The 21,838-nt window shown below is 43.6% G+C and overlaps 1 protein-coding gene across 1 annotated transcript in view; it reads right to left on the bottom strand.

Annotated features, from left to right (window-relative positions):
• Window positions 1-21,838, bottom strand: part of LYSMD2 (LysM domain containing 2) — a 99,480-nt gene that overhangs the window by 71,458 nt on the left and 6,184 nt on the right. Inside the window, exon 2 of the mRNA XM_069222473.1 lies at window positions 1,320-1,657. Within this exon, the coding sequence (XP_069078574.1) occupies window positions 1,320-1,657 (338 nt within the window). The remainder of the gene's footprint in view (window positions 1-1,319; window positions 1,658-21,838) is intronic.

Raw genomic sequence — 21,838 nt, 5'->3', positions numbered from 1 at the left:
TAACTTATATTACACAGTATTGGTTATTGTTGACTTATATGTTGTGTTACTTTTATTAGCAAAGATTATGGTAAACCGCTTTTCAAACCTTCAGCTGACGATGGTTCTGAGACCGATGTCCAATATTTTGGCAGTGAATTTCCAGAGGAAATTTCTAGAGGAATCATCTGATGATAAAGCCACTATCAATGCAGAGGAAGTGGCTCTTTTAGGTGAGGACACGGATATGCCAATACTGGTGCAAGAGGAACCTAGATTACAGCCTGGGGCAGAAAGGCTTCCCATTGGAAGTGCTGAACTCTAGACTGCCCCAAACATTGTGCAGCCTGTGCTGCCTGTCTGTAGTGGGGTCGCAGGATGTTGATTCAATCATGAAAACCTTTTGCCTATAAATATCTTTCAGGTGTTTATTGATGATGTATTTTTGGATGGCATTGTTGACCGTGCTAATTTGTGTGCTGAGCAGTATTTGAGGGACAACAGTGCCAGACTTAAGCCCCACTCTACAGCTAGCCATCAAGAAAACAGGACAACTTAAACAAGTTTTGCGCGCAGTTCTGCAGAGATCGGCAAATTATTTTTGCTACAGATTTTTTTAACGTCTTTTGTAATTTATTTATTTTTTCTATTACTACCATTGAATGAGTTTAACGAGCTGGTTCATAAATGGGCTTAATTATTGAATTCTCTAATGTGTGACCATTTAAAATATGTTTAAGAATTCTCATATATCGAATGTAATCTACAAGGTTGTAATCCTACTCTTCATTGAAATAGCTCTAACAATAGTTTTGAAACGTCACACACACACAGAACGGTGGTGGGTTTAGGGATAGCATTTTAAGGAGTGGAGATAAAAGGACTGGGGCAAAAAAGCCTTAAAGAAAGAATTCTACATATGATTAACCTTGAAATAGAATATGGAAAGGAAATCAGAGTTGTAACTCTGGTGTACCAAGAACAGAAGGAAAGAAAGTGGGAAACAACATAACTAAGAGGATCTACTTATACTACAGACCACATGTCAGAGTTAAAAGCCTGCCTCTGGAATATTAAGGTGTAAAATGTGTAAAATATGTGGTACCTAAGACTGTGAAATAAAATACTTTATAAATTGTGAACTATGTCCTATTCTGACAGTTGCATGCTAATTTTTCTTCAAACTGCCATTTTAAATATAAAATGAAAATGTTTAGAATGTAGGTGTTGCTACATTTTTAAAATAAAAAACAAATCTACCAAATGAAATAAGAAAGGTGCCAGGAAGAAATGCAAGTTGTCAACATTTCTAATCACAATACTAGCAAAATTAACTTTACCTGCTATCTTCTTCTTTTAGTTTGTTGGCTGCCTGCTTAGACAATTTAATCTGAAAGTCTAGTCTCTGTAGGAAATCTTTGGCGGACAGTTCTTCGGGTTCAGTGGATTGCTTGCCAGGTTCTTGAGGACTCTGAGAGGGTGTGCTCTCTTCAAGTGGTGTCAGCAGTTCTTCCTTCCGAGACATGGAGCTGTCTAGGGTTTCGTTATCTGGAGAGTCCAATGAGTTAAGTCCATTGAAAAGTGACTTCTTCTCTGATACAACAGGGATATGCAAGGTTTTGCGCAAAAAGATACAGTCACTAGTAAACAGTTTATTAGCCCTTTTTATTTGCTCCATCTAGAAAACACATAAAAAGAAAGGATGTAATTGCATAACCACATATATAAAATAGACAGCAGCAGTGCGACAACAGCACAAACTGTTAACTTGCTAGGAGTATCATTAAGTTTGTAGAGTCAGCACAGCTTGCACAATATCAGTCACCAAAAGCAGCAGAGAGATCTACATTGAAACATTTTGTTATTGTATGCAATAACATGGGCCCAACAAACAATTATACATTTAAAGATAATTACGTAACTTTGGGATCCATAAAAAAGAATTAAAGATTACCTCTTCATAAATGATCGATTGGAAAAGCACAATTAAAATTGCCCATGCACGTATATATACTCCTGATGTTCAGAAAGGAGTTTCAGGAAGTTTACATAAAATGTGTCTGTGGTTGATGACTGTTAGATCTTTGTCACAGTGCCACAGAGAGGACTTGGGTTACTGGGTCCCAACCGTGGTGGGTGAGTTAGTTTGCCACTGACGTCCTGGGATCCTCCTTAGTTAAGGTTCTGCAAAGTAGGCCAAATACTACCTTTCTACATTTAATCCCAGTGTAAGAAGGGCAAGCAGATAAAGATTTCTCAAGGGAGTAATGTGAGGGCTAAGACCTAATTCTACAATTTATCAAGAAAGCCAATAAAAGGTACTTTTAATATCATATCACAGCAGTACTGGCTTCACTTGGAAAGCCTTCTCCATCTGTGACTTGAGAACTGTGCCCAGACAGGTCTTCTTTCTCTGTGGTGTAGTTGAAGAGTTTTTGTGGTTGATGGAAACCCGAGGTGGTGTAATGCCTTTGTGACTTTGTTGTTGTTCCTGCATTGCCTGAATGTGCTCGTATTTACTAACCAATCTTCAAGGTATGGGAATACGTGTATTCCCTTTCTTCTGAAGTGTGCTACCATCAGAGCTAGACATTTTGTAAATAACCACTGCGCTGATTATATGTTGAATGGTAACATCCCGAATTAGTAGTGGGTCGTGCCCACTTCAAATCTGAGGAAATGTCTGTGCAATCTGTTCATCTGTGTAAGTAAGCATCCTTGAGATCTATAGTAGCCATGCAGCCTTCTTGACCAATAAGGGGAATGACCTCTTGCAGGGCTGTCATCTTGAATGTTTGTGATTTGATTGACCTCCTGAGCCCCTTTAAATGCAGTGCTGCTCTTAGTGTGTTGTCTAGTTTTGGCACCAGAATGTGAGTGGAGTAAACACCTTGCAATCTTTCTCTTCATGGCACAGTTTCTATCACTCCCTTGCTTAAAAGGGTATTCTAACTTCTGCTGTAGGTGGCGGTGTTCTTCCTTTTCGATCCCCCTTTTCTTTGGTGGTATTGTGGGGCTGTTTTTATCAATTCCGTGTATTAGCTGTACCTTATGATATTTAGTCTCAATTTGCCTGAGGTTATCTTTCTCCATTCCTCTAGGAACCCTCCGATCTTTCCTCCCTCTGGTGACTTGTGTAGGAGAGTCCTCCGGTGGACTCACTTGGTTGTGTTCTAACATCCCCCACCCCCAATTGGGGTACCTTCTCTTCCTCTACCTTGTCCTCATGTCCACAAAAAGGCTGTCTAGAGTTCAACTGCTATTGTCATTGCATGGTGCTGGTGCTGATGAGGAACTACTTTGCTGGCTAAAGGTGCATTTGTGATACTTGGTTGCAACCTTCTTCTAGCGGGTGTTCTCTTTGTTTCTGCCATGCCTCCTCGAAAAGGCCCTTTGTATTGTAAGGCTCCCATGATCTTGGCAGTCTTTATCTTCTGTTATGCGCTGCAGCGCTTCGTCGACTGTCTCTCCAAACAGGCTGTCTTCTGTGAAGGGCATGCTTATTATTGCAGATTACATATTTTTTAAATTCAAAGATAAGATCCTCAGCCAAGTGTGCCTAGACAGGGTGGTAGCAGTGCACAGCTGCCTACTGGCTGGGTCTGCCGCATCTAATGCAAATTTGAGTCAGGTGTTAGCAGTTATCTTGCCCTTCTGTAGTACATTATTTGCCCTTTTTTAAATCTTCTTGTAGGTGTTGCATGAGTACCTCCATCTCAACCCATTGCTGATGGGCGTACCTGTTGAGCAGGGCGTCTGAGTTGGCTACATGCCATTATGCTGAGGCCAACCTCTCCATTTTTCTCCCCACCATGTCCACTGTGTGTTTTCCTTGTGTGGAAGGCAACCTGTTGAAGTTGAGTTGTTAGCTCACTTGCAGGCATTGCCATCATTAGGGAGTCAGCTGGTACATTGCCTCTGATGCAAGGCAGAGTCTTTGGTGGAAAACTGATATTTCTTTTCCACCTTTGGGGAAATGGCCCTTGCTGCAGCGGGTTGTTTGAAGGCCTCTCTTCCCTGGTCAAGGACACTGACTAGCATTAAGAGAATTTGTGCCCCTCCAGGTCCTGTAGCAGAGTCTTCTGGAGAAAGCAAGCTTCTGTTTATTCCCCCATATGTTTGCTGCTCTTTTGATGACCGCATCGTAAGCGTGTAAGCAATTGAGTTACTGGTTGGGTGGGGAGTAAAACTCTACTCAAGCAGCAACTACAGTCATTGTCAGGGTAAAGATACAAGCAAACCCTAACTTAACCTGTGTTCAACCCTCGGGGAGCTTGGCACACAGCAGCCTGGCTTAACTTAGAGACAATGTGTAAAGTATCTGTGCAACATTTATACAGTAATAAATGTAAAAACACCACACAAGAATGATCCCAGACCGAATTAGAAAAATATAATAATTTAACATTAAATAAAACAAGACCAAAACAACAAAAAATTCAGCGAAAATTCTATCTGTAGAATCAGAGATTTCAATGAAAATAGCTCCAAAAAGGACAAAGCACCAACAGTGGATATCCGGTTGTGTCGGACTGGTGACAAAAGTCAAAAGTTCAGGCCAACTGCAATGAAGCACATGCCGACTACAAGGACCTATATAGGCTTGTTGAGCAAGAGTACCTTAAATCCTGGTTGCCGAGCACAGTAAGGTCCTGCATCAAGGATGCAGTGCACAGCTGAGGAGATGTGAGGTCCTGGGTCATACATGTGTCATGCAGTGTCGGTTCTGGGGAGCTGCGAGGGTACGATGCGCAATCTACATCTTCAAAGAGAAGGCAGTCGATGTGGGAAGCTTGTGATGCGAAATCCTGAGCCAGGATGAGTCAAGCACCGGCTTGTTAAGAAAAGGCTGTGGGAGTTGTGATGCAAAGTCTTGCTTCATCGTTCATACTACCGTCAACAAGAGTCTTGCGATGTGAGGGCCTGCAACAAGATGTGTCAGGGATGAGTGGCGCAGCACACTTTCAATGAGGATGTGGGCTGTTATGCGAAGACTTGCAATGTTCATCAAGGATGTAGTTGATGAGAGGCTTTTCGGCGTTAGGGTCTGCGTTGGAGAGGTTAAACTGTGCAGCAGAGGAGATGCGTCAGTTCTGCTGGATTCAAAGATGGGGTGGCAGTACTTCTTCAGGCCCACTTCCAAGGGTCAAGGGTGGGATGGCACCCCTTGGCAGGGAAGGTTGCACAGTTGAAGAGTCTAGGTGCTGGCTACCAGAAATTAGTCTGGGTTGTCCTGGGTACAGGCTGCAGGTCCAGCCCTTCTCATCCAGGCAAGAGGGCAGCAGGTCAGCAAAGGAAGCAGCAGACCTTTAGGGCAGCAATCCAGCAGAATGGCAGTCCTTTCAATAGCACAGCAGACCTTCTTCCTGGCAGATTCTTCCACATATCCAGAAGTGTACTGAAGAGTTGGTGTGTAAGGTCTATTATTTATACCAGGGCCCTAATAGACATAGGGTGCACTTTTCCGGTTTGTTCCATGGTGAACCCTTAAACTGCTGGAAACAGGGAAAGTGTGCATTATTAAAGTGAATGTGCTGCCCTCAGGACAGCTGCAAACTTGTGCAGCTATGAAGGCAGTGCATTCAAGTGAAATACAGAGCAGCTGCTTCGAAGCTGCTCACTGTTTCACTTTGCAGGCAGCATCCTACCTGCACTTTAGAGATCCCTTTGCTGGTGGGTGCAGTGAGTGGCTGCACCCGCCTGCAAGGCAATGTCTGGGGGTCCATGAGACTCCCTCCCCCCTCCAGAGGGCAGCTTCTTTGCTTTTACGCCCAGGTCTGTAATGCAGCGCAGAGACAAAGAGATTCCCTCATTTGCATTGGGCCACGTCCCCATGCAAATGAGGGAATGCCCTCTCGAGATAGTGCTGGTGCACATGTAGCAAGCATCTGTGGCCTCTTCGGTAATATCGAAATACCCCAAGGGCACACAAAGTGGGCACACGTGCCTGATGCACCCCCGGGGCCCCTGATGCCTTCTTTGAATTGGGAGACACTTCTAGAGGATTCCTTTTGAAGTGCTCAGGTTTCCTGTCTCACCTGCCCTGGCTGCAGACTAACTAAAGGGGGTATGTAGCCCTTTGTGTGAAGGAAGGACGCACCGTATTCAGGTATAAGTAGGGCTGTGCCTGGAGCCGCACCCCCATCCTGCCTGTGATGGTCCATCCAGGTAGACCTAAGCTCTCTATTGTGTGTGGCTGTCTAGGAGGAATATACAAGGACCAACTGCCAACTACACCTAGTCATGTGACCCAGAGACAGCCTGCAGGCACTAAACGGCTTAGACAAGGAAAAGCCAACTTTCTAAAATTGCCACTTTCAAAATTGAAATTCAAAATCTGACATTAGCATAAAAGGGAAATTTTCATTACAATTCGAAAGACAGCAAACGTGAATTCAAGCTTTCATTTAGGAGATATCCTTATTAAATGTAATAAGGTAACTCCAATGCTACCCTGTGGGAGAAGCAGACCTTGTAATTCTGAAAAACAAATTTGGGAGTTGTTTTTCCACTGTAGGAACATGGAAAATGTAAACATACATGTCCTACTTTTAAATACGTTGCATCCTGCCTTTAGGCGGTTCAGGGCCTATCCTAGGGGGTGACATATGTACTAAAAAGGAATGTTCAGGCCTGGCAAATTTTTAGAATTGCATATTGCATACCCAGGCTGCAATGGCAGGCCAGAGACAGGTTTGAAAAGTTACTTCGGTGGGTGCACAAACGTGCTACAGGCCCAAAGGTAGCATTTAATTTACAGGTCCTGGGTACATGTAGTACCACTTTCCTAAGGAGTTATAAGTAAATTAAATATGTCAATTGGGAATATGCCAATGTTACCATGTTTTAAGGAGTGAGCAAACACTTTAGTACTGGTTAGCAGTCGTAAGGTGCACAGAGTACTAAGGCCAACAAAAATGAGATCAGATGGAGGAGCAAGGCAAAACTTTGGGGGAATACTTCCCTAAGGCTGAAAGGCCTAACAATGTGGTAATGTCATCTGAGTACAAGGGTCTAGATAGGTAGGCTTTATCTGGTAAGTCAGTGTAGGTCCCTTGCAGCTTCTGTGGATAGACTTGTTTGCCTGTGAGAATTCTTGTTCCTGGAACTTCTGTTCCTTGTCATTGAATTCAAAGGCATTCTCCTGAACACCTGGGGTCAGAGGAGGTTCCAGCCCCTCTGCTTCTTGTACACACGATGTATTTGGTTGGTGTAAGCTAGGTATTCTGTGCTTCGATCTGCTCTTTGATGCCAGCATTAAACTAGTCTTTGGGGAAAAAGCGGCTTGACACTGAACCCAAAATGTTCTTGTTCCTCACAAGCTATTAATCCTCTTTCAAAGTTGATACTGGTTGCAAGGGTTTGCCTATAGCGATACCCCTTGTTTTGGACCAATATGGCCTTTGCAGCATTATCTTGCCCTCCGGTGTGGGAGTTTTCAACATCGATGCCAGTTTTGTGTGCTTTGAGTCTGAGGTCTTTGACTTGGCCGTGGACCACCCCTGTGATGTTACCTTGTGTCTCTATCTCAGTGTCTTTTGTGTCTCCTTTTCTCCGCTGCCTTTTTTCTGCCTAGATCTTGACTTACTCTTCAAGTTCTTGCTCGTCTCCCTGGGCCTCTTCCAGTGTGTTCTCTTCTTCATTCAACAAACTCAGCTCCGTTAAGCACTTCTGTATTCCCTGACAGGAGGTCATGAAATAATGTGCCCATCTATGCTTCTGTCTTGCTCTGATTGTCTTTAGCAAAAACTCTGGGCACCCTATTTAGCTGTGTCCCTTCAGGAGACACAGTATGTACACCTTGTGGTTATCCCTTTGTGCATATATGTGCTGGCACTTGGGGTGTGCTCCATATCCCTAGCAGAGCTGCATGCCAAACACAGCATTAGTCCCAGGATGGTTGCGGCTGAAATGCCACTCTGCACCTTACAGGTCAATGCACGATTTACATAATAAAACCATCCTGTGTTGAAAGCACAGCTCTGATGTAATGCTACGTCTGGATGTTAGAAGCTGTCTTCTGAACAAGCACTAGGATATTGTATACTGTGTTCCTAGCCTTGAACAAAATGTTCTGAGTTTACATAGAGAAAAGGCTAACAAAGCAAGCAGCTCGTGCAATATATTCTTATAAGAATATTATGCAAGGAAAGTATGTATAATGTCATTGCTAAAAGTAACACAGCTAAAAACGTGTAAAATATGAAACATCTTCACACACCTATGAAATGGCAAAGCTGCACCTTTTCATTTGTTTGTCCGATGAATGCTTTCTGCAAATTCTACAATAAATCATCAAATAGTACTGTCTTAGCCAATAGGTCCAAAAAGGTGAGTTCTGTTGGCTTTGCCAATGCTTGTTTTACCTTAATGCCAGCCGCTGCTACCACTTACACTCCAGTTTTTATCTACGGGCCACCCAGCCCATCCAACAAGTTTGGCCTCAAACTTGCAGACCTTATTTTCCTAACTCTTAAAGCCTCAAGATTCCTCATCGTGGATGACATTTATGTTTATACAGACAATTGGCAACTCAACTAGTCTACTTCCCTCTTGCACTGGTTTACTTCAGTTGGTCTCAACATATGGGTAAATCAATCTACCCACTCAAAAGTCCATATTACTGATTAAATTTTTGCTGCAATTCATCTTCTGGCTACTAGTTCAGGTAACTTGGTCTGACCATGCAGGAATCATTTCTCACCTGATCTCTCCCAACAGACTCGACTAGTGGCAGAAATGGCACTAGAGGTAAAGATGGCGCTGAAACTTGCAATACTTTGACAGACTACTGATGCTACCCTCAAAAGGCCTCTCCAGGTATAGCAAACTTCCTGCTGAGCACAGACATTTGGATCTTACGGCACGGACTAACGCAGCGGTCTCCATCCACCTCTTGAAGCTGAGAATGGCTGGTTTCTGGTCCAAAACGGCAAATAAACAAATGGCACAAAAGAGGACCACTGGACCATGCTTAAACTGGTGTCACTAAGCCAGTGCACAGCAAGGGCACGTGATCATTCCCATAAATTTCTGCTATAAGACCCTGTTTCACGTCCATTTAAATGTAAAAGATCACCCGTACTACACTACCATCACCACGCCAAGACGTAATAACAATAGCAGGATCTGAGAAAAAGACACAATAACGAAAAAAACGAAAAATAGGGATAAGTAGTAGCATGGGGTTTATAGAGGTTGAAATTCTCGGAGCATACAGACGTCTTAACATTTGAAGGTGCAGGCTTTCACTGATACTTCTACAGAATATTACCCCTAAGGAAACCCACCCATGTGTCGGTGTTAAGAATGTTACAGGTAGCAGTGATAAACGACAAGTGAGAAATTTCACGGTGCAGTTTAGCAACTTAATAACAGTTACTTCAGAAACAATGACCGAGGTGCCACAAGCCTCATAAACCCAATCACCAACACAACGCCTAACGATTAAAGCACTAACATGGAAGCACTTAAAACTTCAAATACAACTATTGCGAATCTATGCACATTTAAAAAAACTAGACCTGCCTTCTATCGACAGGATGCTAAAAGATCTCACTGCTTTTGCACAATCTTACTTTCAGAGAATGATGCTATTTCTAATCATGTGCAGTCAAATCCCTGTGGCCAATTAAAGGTAACCACTCACAAAAGTTCATATATGCTTGAAATGCAGACCGGACCTACGACCAAATAAAAATACCATAATTGTTCAGTCCATGACTGGCAACGGTGTAGTGATACATGTTTTGCTTTCCAGAAAGATCCTATTGGATTTTATTTTTCCTAAAAAAATTGGCTAAACAATTCATAAATGTCAGGTCAATGTAAACAACAGTAACCACGCCATTCAAATATTTCTACTGCTGAAACGCTATATCCCTATGATAAACACAAGAAAATATATTGATTAAACTAGAGTTGCCTCAAGTTGAAGCCGGCCTCTACATGCGGTGTATCAAAATAACAACAGTGCTTTATGTAGCTATTGATACTGCACTTTTTCAGTATCGCAGCATGGCCAATAATAGTTGTTAATATTACCAAGCTCAATCTATCAACTTCAGAAGTATGGCAGGCTGAGATGGCTCTGCTTCGGCCTGAACTTTTGGAATGAAAATAATATAAACAGAACACTGAGCTATAACTAATATTCAGTTATTTATTTATGTAGGAGTTTTGAATAATATAGGACGTGGTCTTTCGCTAACCTCAGAGCACTGACACATAGCAGATACAGCTTCCTTCTTAGATGGGGAAGGCAGCCTACAATCTGGGACATGGATGATCATATTCTACAGAGGAAACCATGTCAGATATAGATCTCAACTGAAGTCAAGTCTGAAGAGATCAGTTTACAGACTGTTGTGTTGTAGAATTCTCGACATACGCCCGTATGTCGAGAATTCTACATTCCAGAAAGGGTTGGAGTCGGGGGAGAAAGATGGAGGTGGGCGAGGGATCGTTTCTGCTGCTGCGGCCGCTTTACTAAATAAACTTATCTTGTTTATAACTTTTTTACCGGAGCAACGACTATCATTACATTGGCGACGAGCGCCTACCTCCACATTACCGTGGCACAGAAACGTGAAGAGTGGACCCGTGATCTTGACGGCGATCGAGGAGAACGACTTCCTTCCTGATTGAAATTTCGATGGTACGAAGGAAAGGACGGTCGACGCGCATGGATTTTGAAGCGTGTTGAGGCTAGTAAGCTAAAATTTATTTTCTACAAAACAACCCCTACCACCCTTAAAGAAAACGTCGAATGACGTGGCGGACATCTTGGGGGTAGGAAATACAAGCTGGAACAATCGTCCATTAACATGGCAGCCATTTTGGGAGTAAAAATCTGATTTCAATTTTAAAAGTGGACAATTTAATGGTGAAGGCCATCAAGGTTCTACACAAAAGGGTGAACGTCTATCAACAATGTTTGATGTTGTCTAAATTTATGTTTTAAGACTTATTAGGCTGGTCTTATTAAAAATTAAAAAAAAAAATATATATATATATATATATATATACATATACACATACACACACACACACACAACAAAGTGAAAAGTCCAATATTTACATTGTGAACTACCATGGCCATCAATACCCAAGGTATAGTACCACCTCCCCCGTTCCTTGCACAACCAGGTAATCCACCTATTCCTTGGGGTGAATGGATTGACATTTTTGAGAATTATTTGGTGGCACTCGACGGCCAGGATTTGAGACCAGCAAGAAAAAAAGCTATTCTTTTGAGTACTATAGGACAAGAAGGTCAGCGCATATTTAAGTACTTACCTCAACCATTAGTAGGAGAAGGTCAACCGGAAATGGATGAATATAAGAAGGCGAGGAATAGAATGGAAAAAAGATTTTCGAAAGAAGTTAACATTGTCATGGCAAGACATACATTTTATACTCAACCACAAAGATCAGAGGAGAGTATTGACGAATTTGTCACAAGGTTGAGGGAGTTATCCACCAAATGTAAATTTGGTGCGATGACTGAAGAATTTATACAAGATCAATTAATCGTTCAGTGTCATAGCAAAAAAATGCAGGAAAGATTATGGGCAGCCAAAAATCCGTCGTAGAAGGATGCTATCGATATAGCAAAAGTTGTGGAACAATCTGAATATTGTATGAGAGAGATGGAAAAGAAAGAGAGAGTGTCCAATGGTAGTTCTGATACAAATACAACGTGTGTTATAAAAGAAGGCAATGATGTTTTGGCAAGTACAAAAGGTGGGCGTATGTTCAAGGGTGCAAATAAGAATAACGTCAACAAGTCTTACAGTAAGGTGTGTACGAGATGTGGGAGTAAGTTTCACAATGCAGATTCAAAATCATGCTTTGCCTTGGGTAAGGATTGCATGAAATGTGGTAAAAAGGGGCATTTTGTACGCATGTGTAAGAATAATGGAAAATTTAGAGTAGGTATCATACATCAAGATTATATGGAGGAGGCAGAAGAAATAGATAGAGTTTTATCCATAGAGAACACTGGACAGGAGATGAAAAGTATACATAGACCTCCCAGACCAACGGCAAATTTTATAGTACGTGGGAGAAAGGTACGACTAATGATTGATTCTGGTTCACTATACACAATTGTACCCAAAAGCTTATTGGTTAAAGAATGGCCCAATGTACGTCTTCTACCAAAGGATATCAATACTGGTGGTTATCAGGGTGAGAAAATAGATATAATTGGTTATATGTTGGCCAACATAAGTTTTGCTGAGAGACAAATTGAGGGTAAGGTTTATGTGGCTTCTAATGGTCCACCAATTCTGGGTTGGCATCACCAGTATGATTTACACATAAGATTGGATCCCAGGACAGATGATAGGGTCATGTCGTTGCAAGACGATAACTTAGGTAATGTATTGGAGGAATACAAAGAAGTTTTCACCAATAAAGTAGGAGCACTTAAAGGGTATACACACAAAATCATGCTAAGGAAAGATGCAGTTCCTGTGCAGCACAAATTGAGGAGAGTTCCTATTAAGGCAAGGAATGAGGTAAAGAAAATGATTGGTGACATGGTACAAGAAGGCATCATAGAACGTATTGAAACATCTAGTTGGATCTCCCCAGTGGTCATCACAAGTAAGCCTGATGGGTCTTTGAGATTCTGTGTCGACCTCAGGTCACTTATCCAGAATATAGTGGTTGATAATTACCCATTGCCCAATATTAACGAATTAGTTTTACTCCTGAGAGGGGGAAAATATTTTTCCAAGTTAGATCTTAGGAGTGCATATCATCAGGTCAAATTGCACGAAGAATCCAAAGAGTTAACAGCATTTATTACTATGGAGGGGGTCTATCAGTTTAATAGGTTGCCATTTGGTTTGGCCTCTGCGGCAGGTGTGTTTCAGAGAATTATGTGTGATGTGTTTGAAGGGGTTGGTAACGTGCTGTACTTTCAAGACGACATCTTAGTTTTTGGAGAAACTTTGGAAAAACATAACCAAGTACTGAAGTGTGTATTAGAGAGAGTTATGAGAACAGGTCTTACACTAAAAAGAGAAAAATGTACATTTTTAGTTGAAGAAATTGAGTATTTGGGATATACCCTCTCTAAACATGGAGTAAAACCAATGAAAAAACTGTGGGATGCTATTGAAAAAGTTCCATTCCCCCAAGATAAAGAACAGCTGAGATCATTCAAGGGACTCATTGAGTACTACTCCAAATTCATAAAGAATTTTGCTGATAAAACAGAGAGTATAAGAAAACTTTTACGCAAGGGGCAAAAGTTTCAATGGGGGGATGATCAAGAGACGGCTTTTCAAAACATAAAAAAAGAAATGTGTGAAGCTAAAGTTTTGGTACCTTTCAATCTTGAAGCTAAGACTATTATAACAGTGGATGAAAGTGCAATTGGTCTAGGAGCTGTACTTTCACAGATCTCTGACAAAGAAGAAGAGACTGTGGCATTTGTGTCACGATCATTGACCAAATCGGAACGAAATTACTCAGAACTTACATTTGGGGACGTAAGATAATATTGCGCACTGATCATAAACCATTGTTGAGGGTACTGTTACCTGGGGGTGCCAACAAAGTGTCTCCACGCCTGGCCAGATTAGCTGCAAGGTTGCAGGAGTATCAGTTTACTATTGAATATATTCCTGGATGGCGTAATGTTCAGGCGGATTGCCTATCTCGCTTGCCATTGAATTGGCAGGAGGTAGATAAACAACGTATACAAGACTATGAGAGTGAAGGTGCTGTTGCAAGTGTTGAAGACATGCTGGAATGCACTCAGGGTGTGGTGTCGCGTGAGGAGTGGTGTGAGGAAATGGAGAAAGAGGAGGTGATGAAAGACGTTATTAATTTAATTGTTAATGGAGAAAGGAGAGAGAGTACATTAAACCCTCAGGTTCGACCCTATGCAAAGATTCTGGAGGAATTGTCTATTGTCACTAAGAATATCGTGGTGAGGGGTGACAGGTTTGTTCCTCCGGTAAGTGTGAGATACAAGCTGTTTTGGTTGGCTCACGAAGGCCATTCAGGGCAGACTTTAACGAAAAAAAGACTAAAGGAAAATTTTTGGTGGCCAGGGATTGATGGTGATGTTTGCAATTGGGTTGAGAGGTGTGTTGATTGTGTGGAGAGTGAGAAGAGGTTGAAAGTGGGCAGACAAGGTCTATTGGGATCCATATCAGATCCTGGCATAGTGTGGCATACATTGTGCATGGATTTCATTGGACCTTTGAATGGTGTTCCATGGGACTTCAGATATGCTTTAGTGATGATTGATGTGCATTCAAAATGGTTGACAGTCAAATTTATGAAAGAGATTACTACCAGAGCAACTATTAGGACAATGCAGGAAATATTTCATGAAAAAGGTTATCCAACGAAACTCATTACAGATAATGGGACACAGTTAGTTTCCCATGAGATGGAACAATTCCTCAAACAGACAGGGATACATCATTCCCGTACTGCATTGTACAATCCACACGCCAATGGTATGGTAGAGAGGTACAATCGGATGGTAAAGGGTATTATCAACATGGCTATAAGAAGTGGTAAGAATGTACGTACCATGGTGGACGATCTTGTATGGGCGTATCGTACCACTGTGCACAGTGTTACGGGTAAAATTCCTTTTGAGGGGATGGGAGGCAGAAAAGCATGAACAAAAGTTAACCCACCATGGTTGGTTTCAGTTTTAAAGGAAGGAGATGTGATCCAAAAGAGTGCAGGGACATCACGATCTATTTGGGAAAAGGATATTAAGAAGGGAGATTTGGTGAAAATTAGAGCGGTGAATACTGGAAATAGTTGCATGAAATTTAGGGGACCCTACTTAGTTAAAGATGTATGTGAATTTCATGTTGTTTTGGAAAATGGTGAACGGTGGAATAAGAGGAAAGTAGCACTGTATTGCAGAAGTAACGGAAATGAAAAGAGGAAGATGGGCTCTGAGAGATGGGTTCCAGATGAGAATAGTGTTTTTTTGCTTATGAGTGATGAAGACATATTAGATAAAGGAAGAGTGAACGTACAGGAGAGAGATTGTTTGCAAAATGAATGATGGAACCACTTACAGATATGAATAAAGGGAATGTTCAAACCAAAAGAGTAGGGTTAAGACCTCGTAAACCTCCAAGATATTTACGAGATTATGTTGAGTGAAGTTGACTATAAGTTATATTACTGTTGTAGTTTATCTTGTACATAGTTTTAAGTTATATGGACTGTGCATGTCATCCATTGTTTGTAAAGGGGGTGGATATGTTATGTCGAGAATTCTACATTCCAGAAATGGACGGTTGGAGTCGGGGGAGAAAGACTGAGGGGGGCGAGGGATCGTTTCTGATGCTGCGGCCGCTTTACTAAATAAACTTATCTTGTTTATAACTTTTTCACCGGAGCAACGACTATCATTACACAGACGTTTCCTGAAGCTCAGATGGCGGGGTTCTGCTCTTAGGTCAGAGTTTGGGCCATTTAAGAGCCTAAACACACACATTTATCATACTGCTGCACACCATTGGATGCCAATCCATCACCATTTTGCAAGACTTTAAAGCCTTACTTCAAACAAACCTCCATGCCAACATCCAACCTCTCAAAAACCTATAAATCAAAAAAGGATTCTGTAGAATACATCTTATTTCAAGCGTTTATAAAGTAATCAGAAGAGCTGACTTAGTAAAGAGTGGATGGTTCACAGGCTTAAGTGAAAGTGTCACCTTAAGTTTGGAATTTCTTAAATTTGTTATGGGTATTCCACTACAAAACGGGTGGTGGCGGTGTTAGTTACACAGTGACAGTCGCTACTGTGTTGTTAATGTTGGGTACGACTTTCCATAGCAAGAGCATTTTTTTGCTCATACCTTTGGTGCCGTTTGCCGAATCATCAGGAAACTGTCCCAAGAAAATGTTCATCCACATCTCCACCTTCCCTGAAAGTTTTGGGAGATCCGGCAAGCTAGGGCTGAGAAGAAGTGAGTTCCAAAACAAAATTTCCCCATGCAATTTCCATATTGATTTTTTACCAGCTCTACACCCAAAAACGGCAGAACGAAATTGCACCAAATTTGGCAAAAATCTAGATCTTTACCCAGAAAACACTCCTTTTGTGATTTGGTGTATATCCCTTCTGCAATTTTTGAGAAGTTAAGGTTCAATATTTATCGATGTCTGGGCAGTTGGGTTAGTGGGTGTCCCACGGAATACCTGCGGATACACACCTTGAAATAATAGAGCGATCCGACTAGTTGAAGAGGCTTTTTTCAGCCGCCTCGCTCCAGCAACAGCTCATGTTCTGATTAGCTGGTTGCAACATGAAGATGAATATTCCAATCGCCATTAGAGGACACAAGGACTAGATCCCCTCAAAAAACTAAATATGGGTAAAGAATCCCCGGATCCCCTGGATTCTGTAAGCGCTAAATAAAAAATAAAAAATAAAAATAAAAAAAACAGCGTGATCCCCTAAGGGGGACTGAAAAGAATTATTAATAATAATAATAATAATAATAATAATAATAATAATAATAATAATAATAGTAAATGGGGTGGGAGTCCCTTGGGGCAAACAGACCCTGTGGCCAACTCCATGTCGTGCACGGTGCGGGGTTGGCAAAGTTAGATATGGTAATAAAATCTTGCTTTAGGTTTAAAAGAACCCTACAAATTAACTACAAAAAACGTTAAAGTGAAAATATAGTTACGTTTGGAATAATATCTTACCTTACCTAAAACCTCAACAAAAAAAAAACAGGTTAATGTGACGTTATGGTGAGGTGAAAATTTTGGTTAAACCTAACATTTTAAACTCACAAACCAACCCTCAAATTCACCAGTTAATTTAACTCAAGTAACTATAATTTGTGTCCTTGCCATGCACTGCTTATGGCCTGACACATTACATCACTCATGACATGTACTATGACATCATTGATAACCCCAATGAAGACAGTTGAAATTATATGCATGGCGAGGGCATAAGGAATAGTTACTTAACTATAACTGCTTAATTGGGGTTCACGAATGGTTTGGGCACAAGGGGCCTGTATTTGCAGGGGTGTGGGACTCCTACTGCCGAACATCCAGGAAGTATATTTTGGGGACCAGGAAATCAAGTTTTCTTGTTTATTTTGTCCTTTGGACAAGCAGGCGCAACCTCCTGCAGCTCAAACACATTGGTTATTTGCTTTCAAAATGAAATGGAAATAAATCAATTGCAACTAAAAGAAAAACGTTTTGCTAAAGTGTGCAATTTTGGGTACCATTTCTTTGAGGCACCCGATAAATTAGTTTGATACATACTAGTACTGCCAAGAAATGAATAATAGAAAATTTGTATAAAACCAGTTTATGTAACATTATGGGAACATGAAAACAAACAAGATTTGAAAAAAGACATTAGTTTTGACGGTGGCTGCCAGCCTTTTGGTTGTTTCAATATGTGTTTTGTTTTGACATAGTTATTTATAAAACGCTAATGTTAAGGGAGCTGCTCGGCCTCACCAATCCGAATGGCCTCAAAAAGCACACATTGCCATAGTTTGTCCACTGAACTGAAGAAACCTACTTTGTGTGCCGATGTTCTCTTTGTGAAAGAGGAGAGAGCCGTTACTCACTTTGAATATGTATTTATATTCACTAAAAAAAACAAAGGTTAAAGTGACATTATGGTTAGGTGAAACTTTCAGTGTCAACGTAACGTTTGAAACTAAAATTCAACAGTTATAGTAATATCTAGAAACTATACCTAGTCCCCCTAGATAACCATGAATCGCGCCACGCCATGCACAGTTTTGTAATCACTGATGTAATTTCACATGTTGCAGTAATGTCATTGGTGATGCCACAGACCATGTACTGAGTGATATAAGTGGGGAAATTAGATGTGCATAGAGAGGACGCTCTTGTACTTCGGCGGCCAACCCCCTACCGGGGAAGAGAGTAATATGGCCATCCTCCCCAGGCCACTGTTGGCCATGTGGGCCTCAATCCTGGAGTCTTTAGTTTTTAACAAAGGTGGGGGTGCACGTGCCCCCCATCCCTAAGCCACTATTGGTCCTAGGGACCTCAGCCCTAGGGACTTTTTTTTCAATAAAAGAAAGAAATGGGGAGGGGGACGGGTTCCCAAAGACACTACAGGCCTGTGGGCTAAAAACATAATATTACAGTAGGGGGGCGAGAGCTGTCCTTCCCTAAGCCCAAATTTGCCCCTGGGACCCCATACCCTAGGCCCATACTTTAATTATAAGGGAGGGGAAGCATAGCCCACCTCCCCAAGCCTTAAGAACTGCTGTGAACCCCATCCCTCGGGGCTTTTTACTTTCTAAGTGAGTGCCGGGGTACCCACCCAGGGCACCCAGAAAACATAACACTGGATGCCACTGTAGAGCCCCAGGGCCCTGCGGAACCAGTCCGCTCCTGCATCAAAGCCATCACTGCTCCCTACTGGTAGGAGCAGCTGCTCCTGCCGGACAGGAGCAATCAGAGTTTCCCGGTCCACATTTGGCTTGGAGAGCGGGGGTCGCGCTCCCTCTCTCATAAAAGTCTTCGGCCCCATGGGATGGGATCCATGGGGCCACTACAGGTTCGTGGGGAGGGACAGGCCTGTGGCTATGTTTTGTAGACCTCAGGGGCTACACTGGAAGACTGGAATCCTTCTGCAATATCTGCTTACCACATGCCAAAATATATGTTTTCATTTTATTACATGAGAAATCTCTTTGGGGTCCTCTGAAATGATCCAGGAGGTCAGGGATGCTACTCCTGCCCATTTTGGCTTTTTTCAATTAATTTTTCAGGACTGGAGCCTCGGAGTCCTGTAATGGCAGGCACAACAGAATATTCTCTTTTAGCCAGAGTGCTAGGGTCTGTGAACCTGTAATGGCATTTAGGAGAAAAGACTCCCCATTCAATTAGATATGAATTATATTTTTTAACATTGAGCTAACAGAGTTTGCAAACCTTCCTGGAGTAACAGTCCAGATATCACAATAATTTAATCTCTTCATGCATTTACATTTTTAAATGCTAGGTTCTCAGGGGCTTGTAGATTTTGCAATGGAATCATAATGTAACTGTGATCTGTTAAGTAAATTTGTTGTGTTTTTTTCACAATAAAAAGTAAATGTGTTGCATTATATGACAATAAATAGCTTTTAAGTGTCTGTTTCCAGTGAATTTTAAAAGTTTTCTTAAGTAATATTTTATTTTCAGGTGTTGTAGGAGGCTGGCCTGGCTTATAGTGGGTACCTTGTGGCACTTACACCTTGTGCCAGGTCCAGTTATCCCTTATTAGTGTATTAGTAGTGTTCTACCAGCTTAGGCTGATAGAGGTAGCTATAGCAGAGCAGCTTAGGCTGAACTAGGAGACATGCAAAGCTCCTACTATACCACTTATATCATATAGCACTATATCATAAGAAACACAATACTCAGTTACTAAAAATGAAGAGGTAATTAGGAGGTAAGTAAAATACACAAAATAGCGACCTCTGACCCTGGTTCTCAGGCAGGTCGCTCCCCTCACCGCCTCACAGCCTCCAGTGTGACCGCTCTCGTATTGTATTGTTTTTACCTTTTTGCCCTTACTGTGTTCTTTTCTCTTCCAGCCTCGTCGCGTCACCCCATCGCCGCCCGTTTGTTTCCCGCCGCTACACTCCGGTAGCTCCGCCCCCTTGCTCCCCATTGGCCGCCCCGCTCCCACCTCCCAGCTGCTCCTCCCTCTTCCCCTCATATGGAGGCCGTGCAGCGGGCGCGCCGCTGGCGTGCCGAAGGCAAGCCCGTCTGCGCCCGTCCGCGCCTGGACCGCGCCCAGCGCCAGACCCCCTGACCCCGCCGCTGCGAGCCTACCCGCCGGACCTACGAAGCCGCCACCCTCATCGCACTCAACACCGGCCGGATCCCCGGGTGCTGCCGTGCCGCCCCAAGACGCACCCACGGACCCTTCACCTGCCAATCCTGCAAGTTCTCCTGCATCCAGACCCGCACCCCGCCCGCCAAACAAAGCACCAACAGCAACCACCTGAAGTGCATCCTGCTTAACACCCGCTCCATCCACAGACACGCCGTCGAACTCTGGAACCTGCTCGACACCACATCTCCAGACGTCGCCTTCCTCACAGAAACCTGGATGAACGCCTCCTCAGCGCCCGACATCGCCATCGCCATCCCGGACGGATACAAGATCACCCGGAGGGACCGCATCAACCAGACAGGAGGAGGCATCGCCATTGTCCACAAGAACACCATCCGCATCACGACCAACTCCGACGACACCCTCACAGCTGCCGAACATCTCCACTTCCAGATTCACACCGACCCCAAGACCACACTCAGAGGCACCCTCATCTATAGACCCCCAGGACCCCGCACACAATTCAGTGAAGACATCGCAGACTTCATCAGCCCTCACGCCCTCTTCTCCGCCGACTACATCCTCCTAGGGGACCTCAACTTCCACCTGGAGAACAACAACGACAACAACACCACCACCCTGCTGGACAACCTTGCCAACCTCGGACTCAAGCAACTGGTGAACACCCCCACCCACTACGCCGGACACACGCTTGACCCAGTCTTCTCCTCCAGCAAGTACATCTCCTTCAGCCACTCGACCGGACTCCACTGGACAGACCACAGCTGCGTCCACTTCAGCTTCAGAAAAACCACGACTCACCACCACCCACAACAGGCTCCCCGCAGGAGCTGGAACAAGATCACCACTGACCAGCTCTCCACATCACTGAGCCAGAACCCTCCCGCCAGCTCAGCGGACCCCAACCAAGCAGCCAACAACCTTACACAGTGGATCACCAACTGCGCTGACAACCTCGCACCTCTGAAAACCCATCCCATCAGGCCCAACAGCAAGAAAGCCTCCTGGTTCAACAACGACCTCAAGAACTCCAAGAAGAACTGCCGCACCCTCGAGAAAGCCTGGCGAAAAAACCCGACTACAGACAACATGACCGCCCTCAAGTACGTGTCCCGTAAACACCACCAGCTGATCCACACCACCAAGAAGACAGCATTCAAAGAACGACTAGACAACAACGCACACAACAGCAAGGAACTCTTCAGCATCGTCAAAGAGCTCTCCAACCCCAGCGCCGGAAACAACGACATCACCCCCTCACAAGACCTCTGCGACTCACTCGCCTCGTTCTTTCACCGCAAGATCGCCGACATACACAACAGCTTCGGCGCACAGACCACGCACCCAACCACCAAACCGACACCCCCCAACACCACCCTCCGCGCCTGGACCCCGGTCAGCACCGAAGACACCATCCATACGATGAACACTATCCATTCCGGATCACCAACCGACCCATGCCCCCACCACGTCTTCAACAAGGCCGACTCCGTCATCGCACCCCATCTCCGGGACATCATCAATTGCTCCTTCAACACCGCCACCTACCCGGAGAGCTGGAAGCATGCCGAACTCAGCGCCCTCCTGAAGAAACCATCAGCAGACCCCACCGACCTCAAGAACTACCGCCCCATCTCGCTCCTCCCGTTTCCTGCCAAAGTCATTGAGAAGACCGTCAACAGACAGCTGGCCGTCTTCCTCGAGACTAATGGATCCCTCGACCACTCACAGTCCGGCTTCCGAGCCAACCACAGCACCGAGACCGCCCTCATCGCAGCCACTGACGACATCCGAGCCCTGCTCGACAACGGGGAAACAGCGGCCCTCATCCTCCTGGACCTCTCCGCAGCGTTCGACACGGTCTGCCACCGCACCCTAGTGCAGCGCCTCAGCAAAATCGGAATTCAAGAGAAGGCTCGAGAGTGGATCATCTCGTTCCTCACCGGAAGAACCCAGAGAGTCCGCCTCCCCCGTTCAGATCCGAGGCCA

This window comes from Pleurodeles waltl, chromosome 3_1 (assembly GCF_031143425.1).
Source record: "Pleurodeles waltl isolate 20211129_DDA chromosome 3_1, aPleWal1.hap1.20221129, whole genome shotgun sequence".
Taxonomy (NCBI): domain Eukaryota; kingdom Metazoa; phylum Chordata; class Amphibia; order Caudata; family Salamandridae; genus Pleurodeles; species Pleurodeles waltl.
This window is presented reverse-complemented; position numbering and strand designations above follow the sequence as displayed.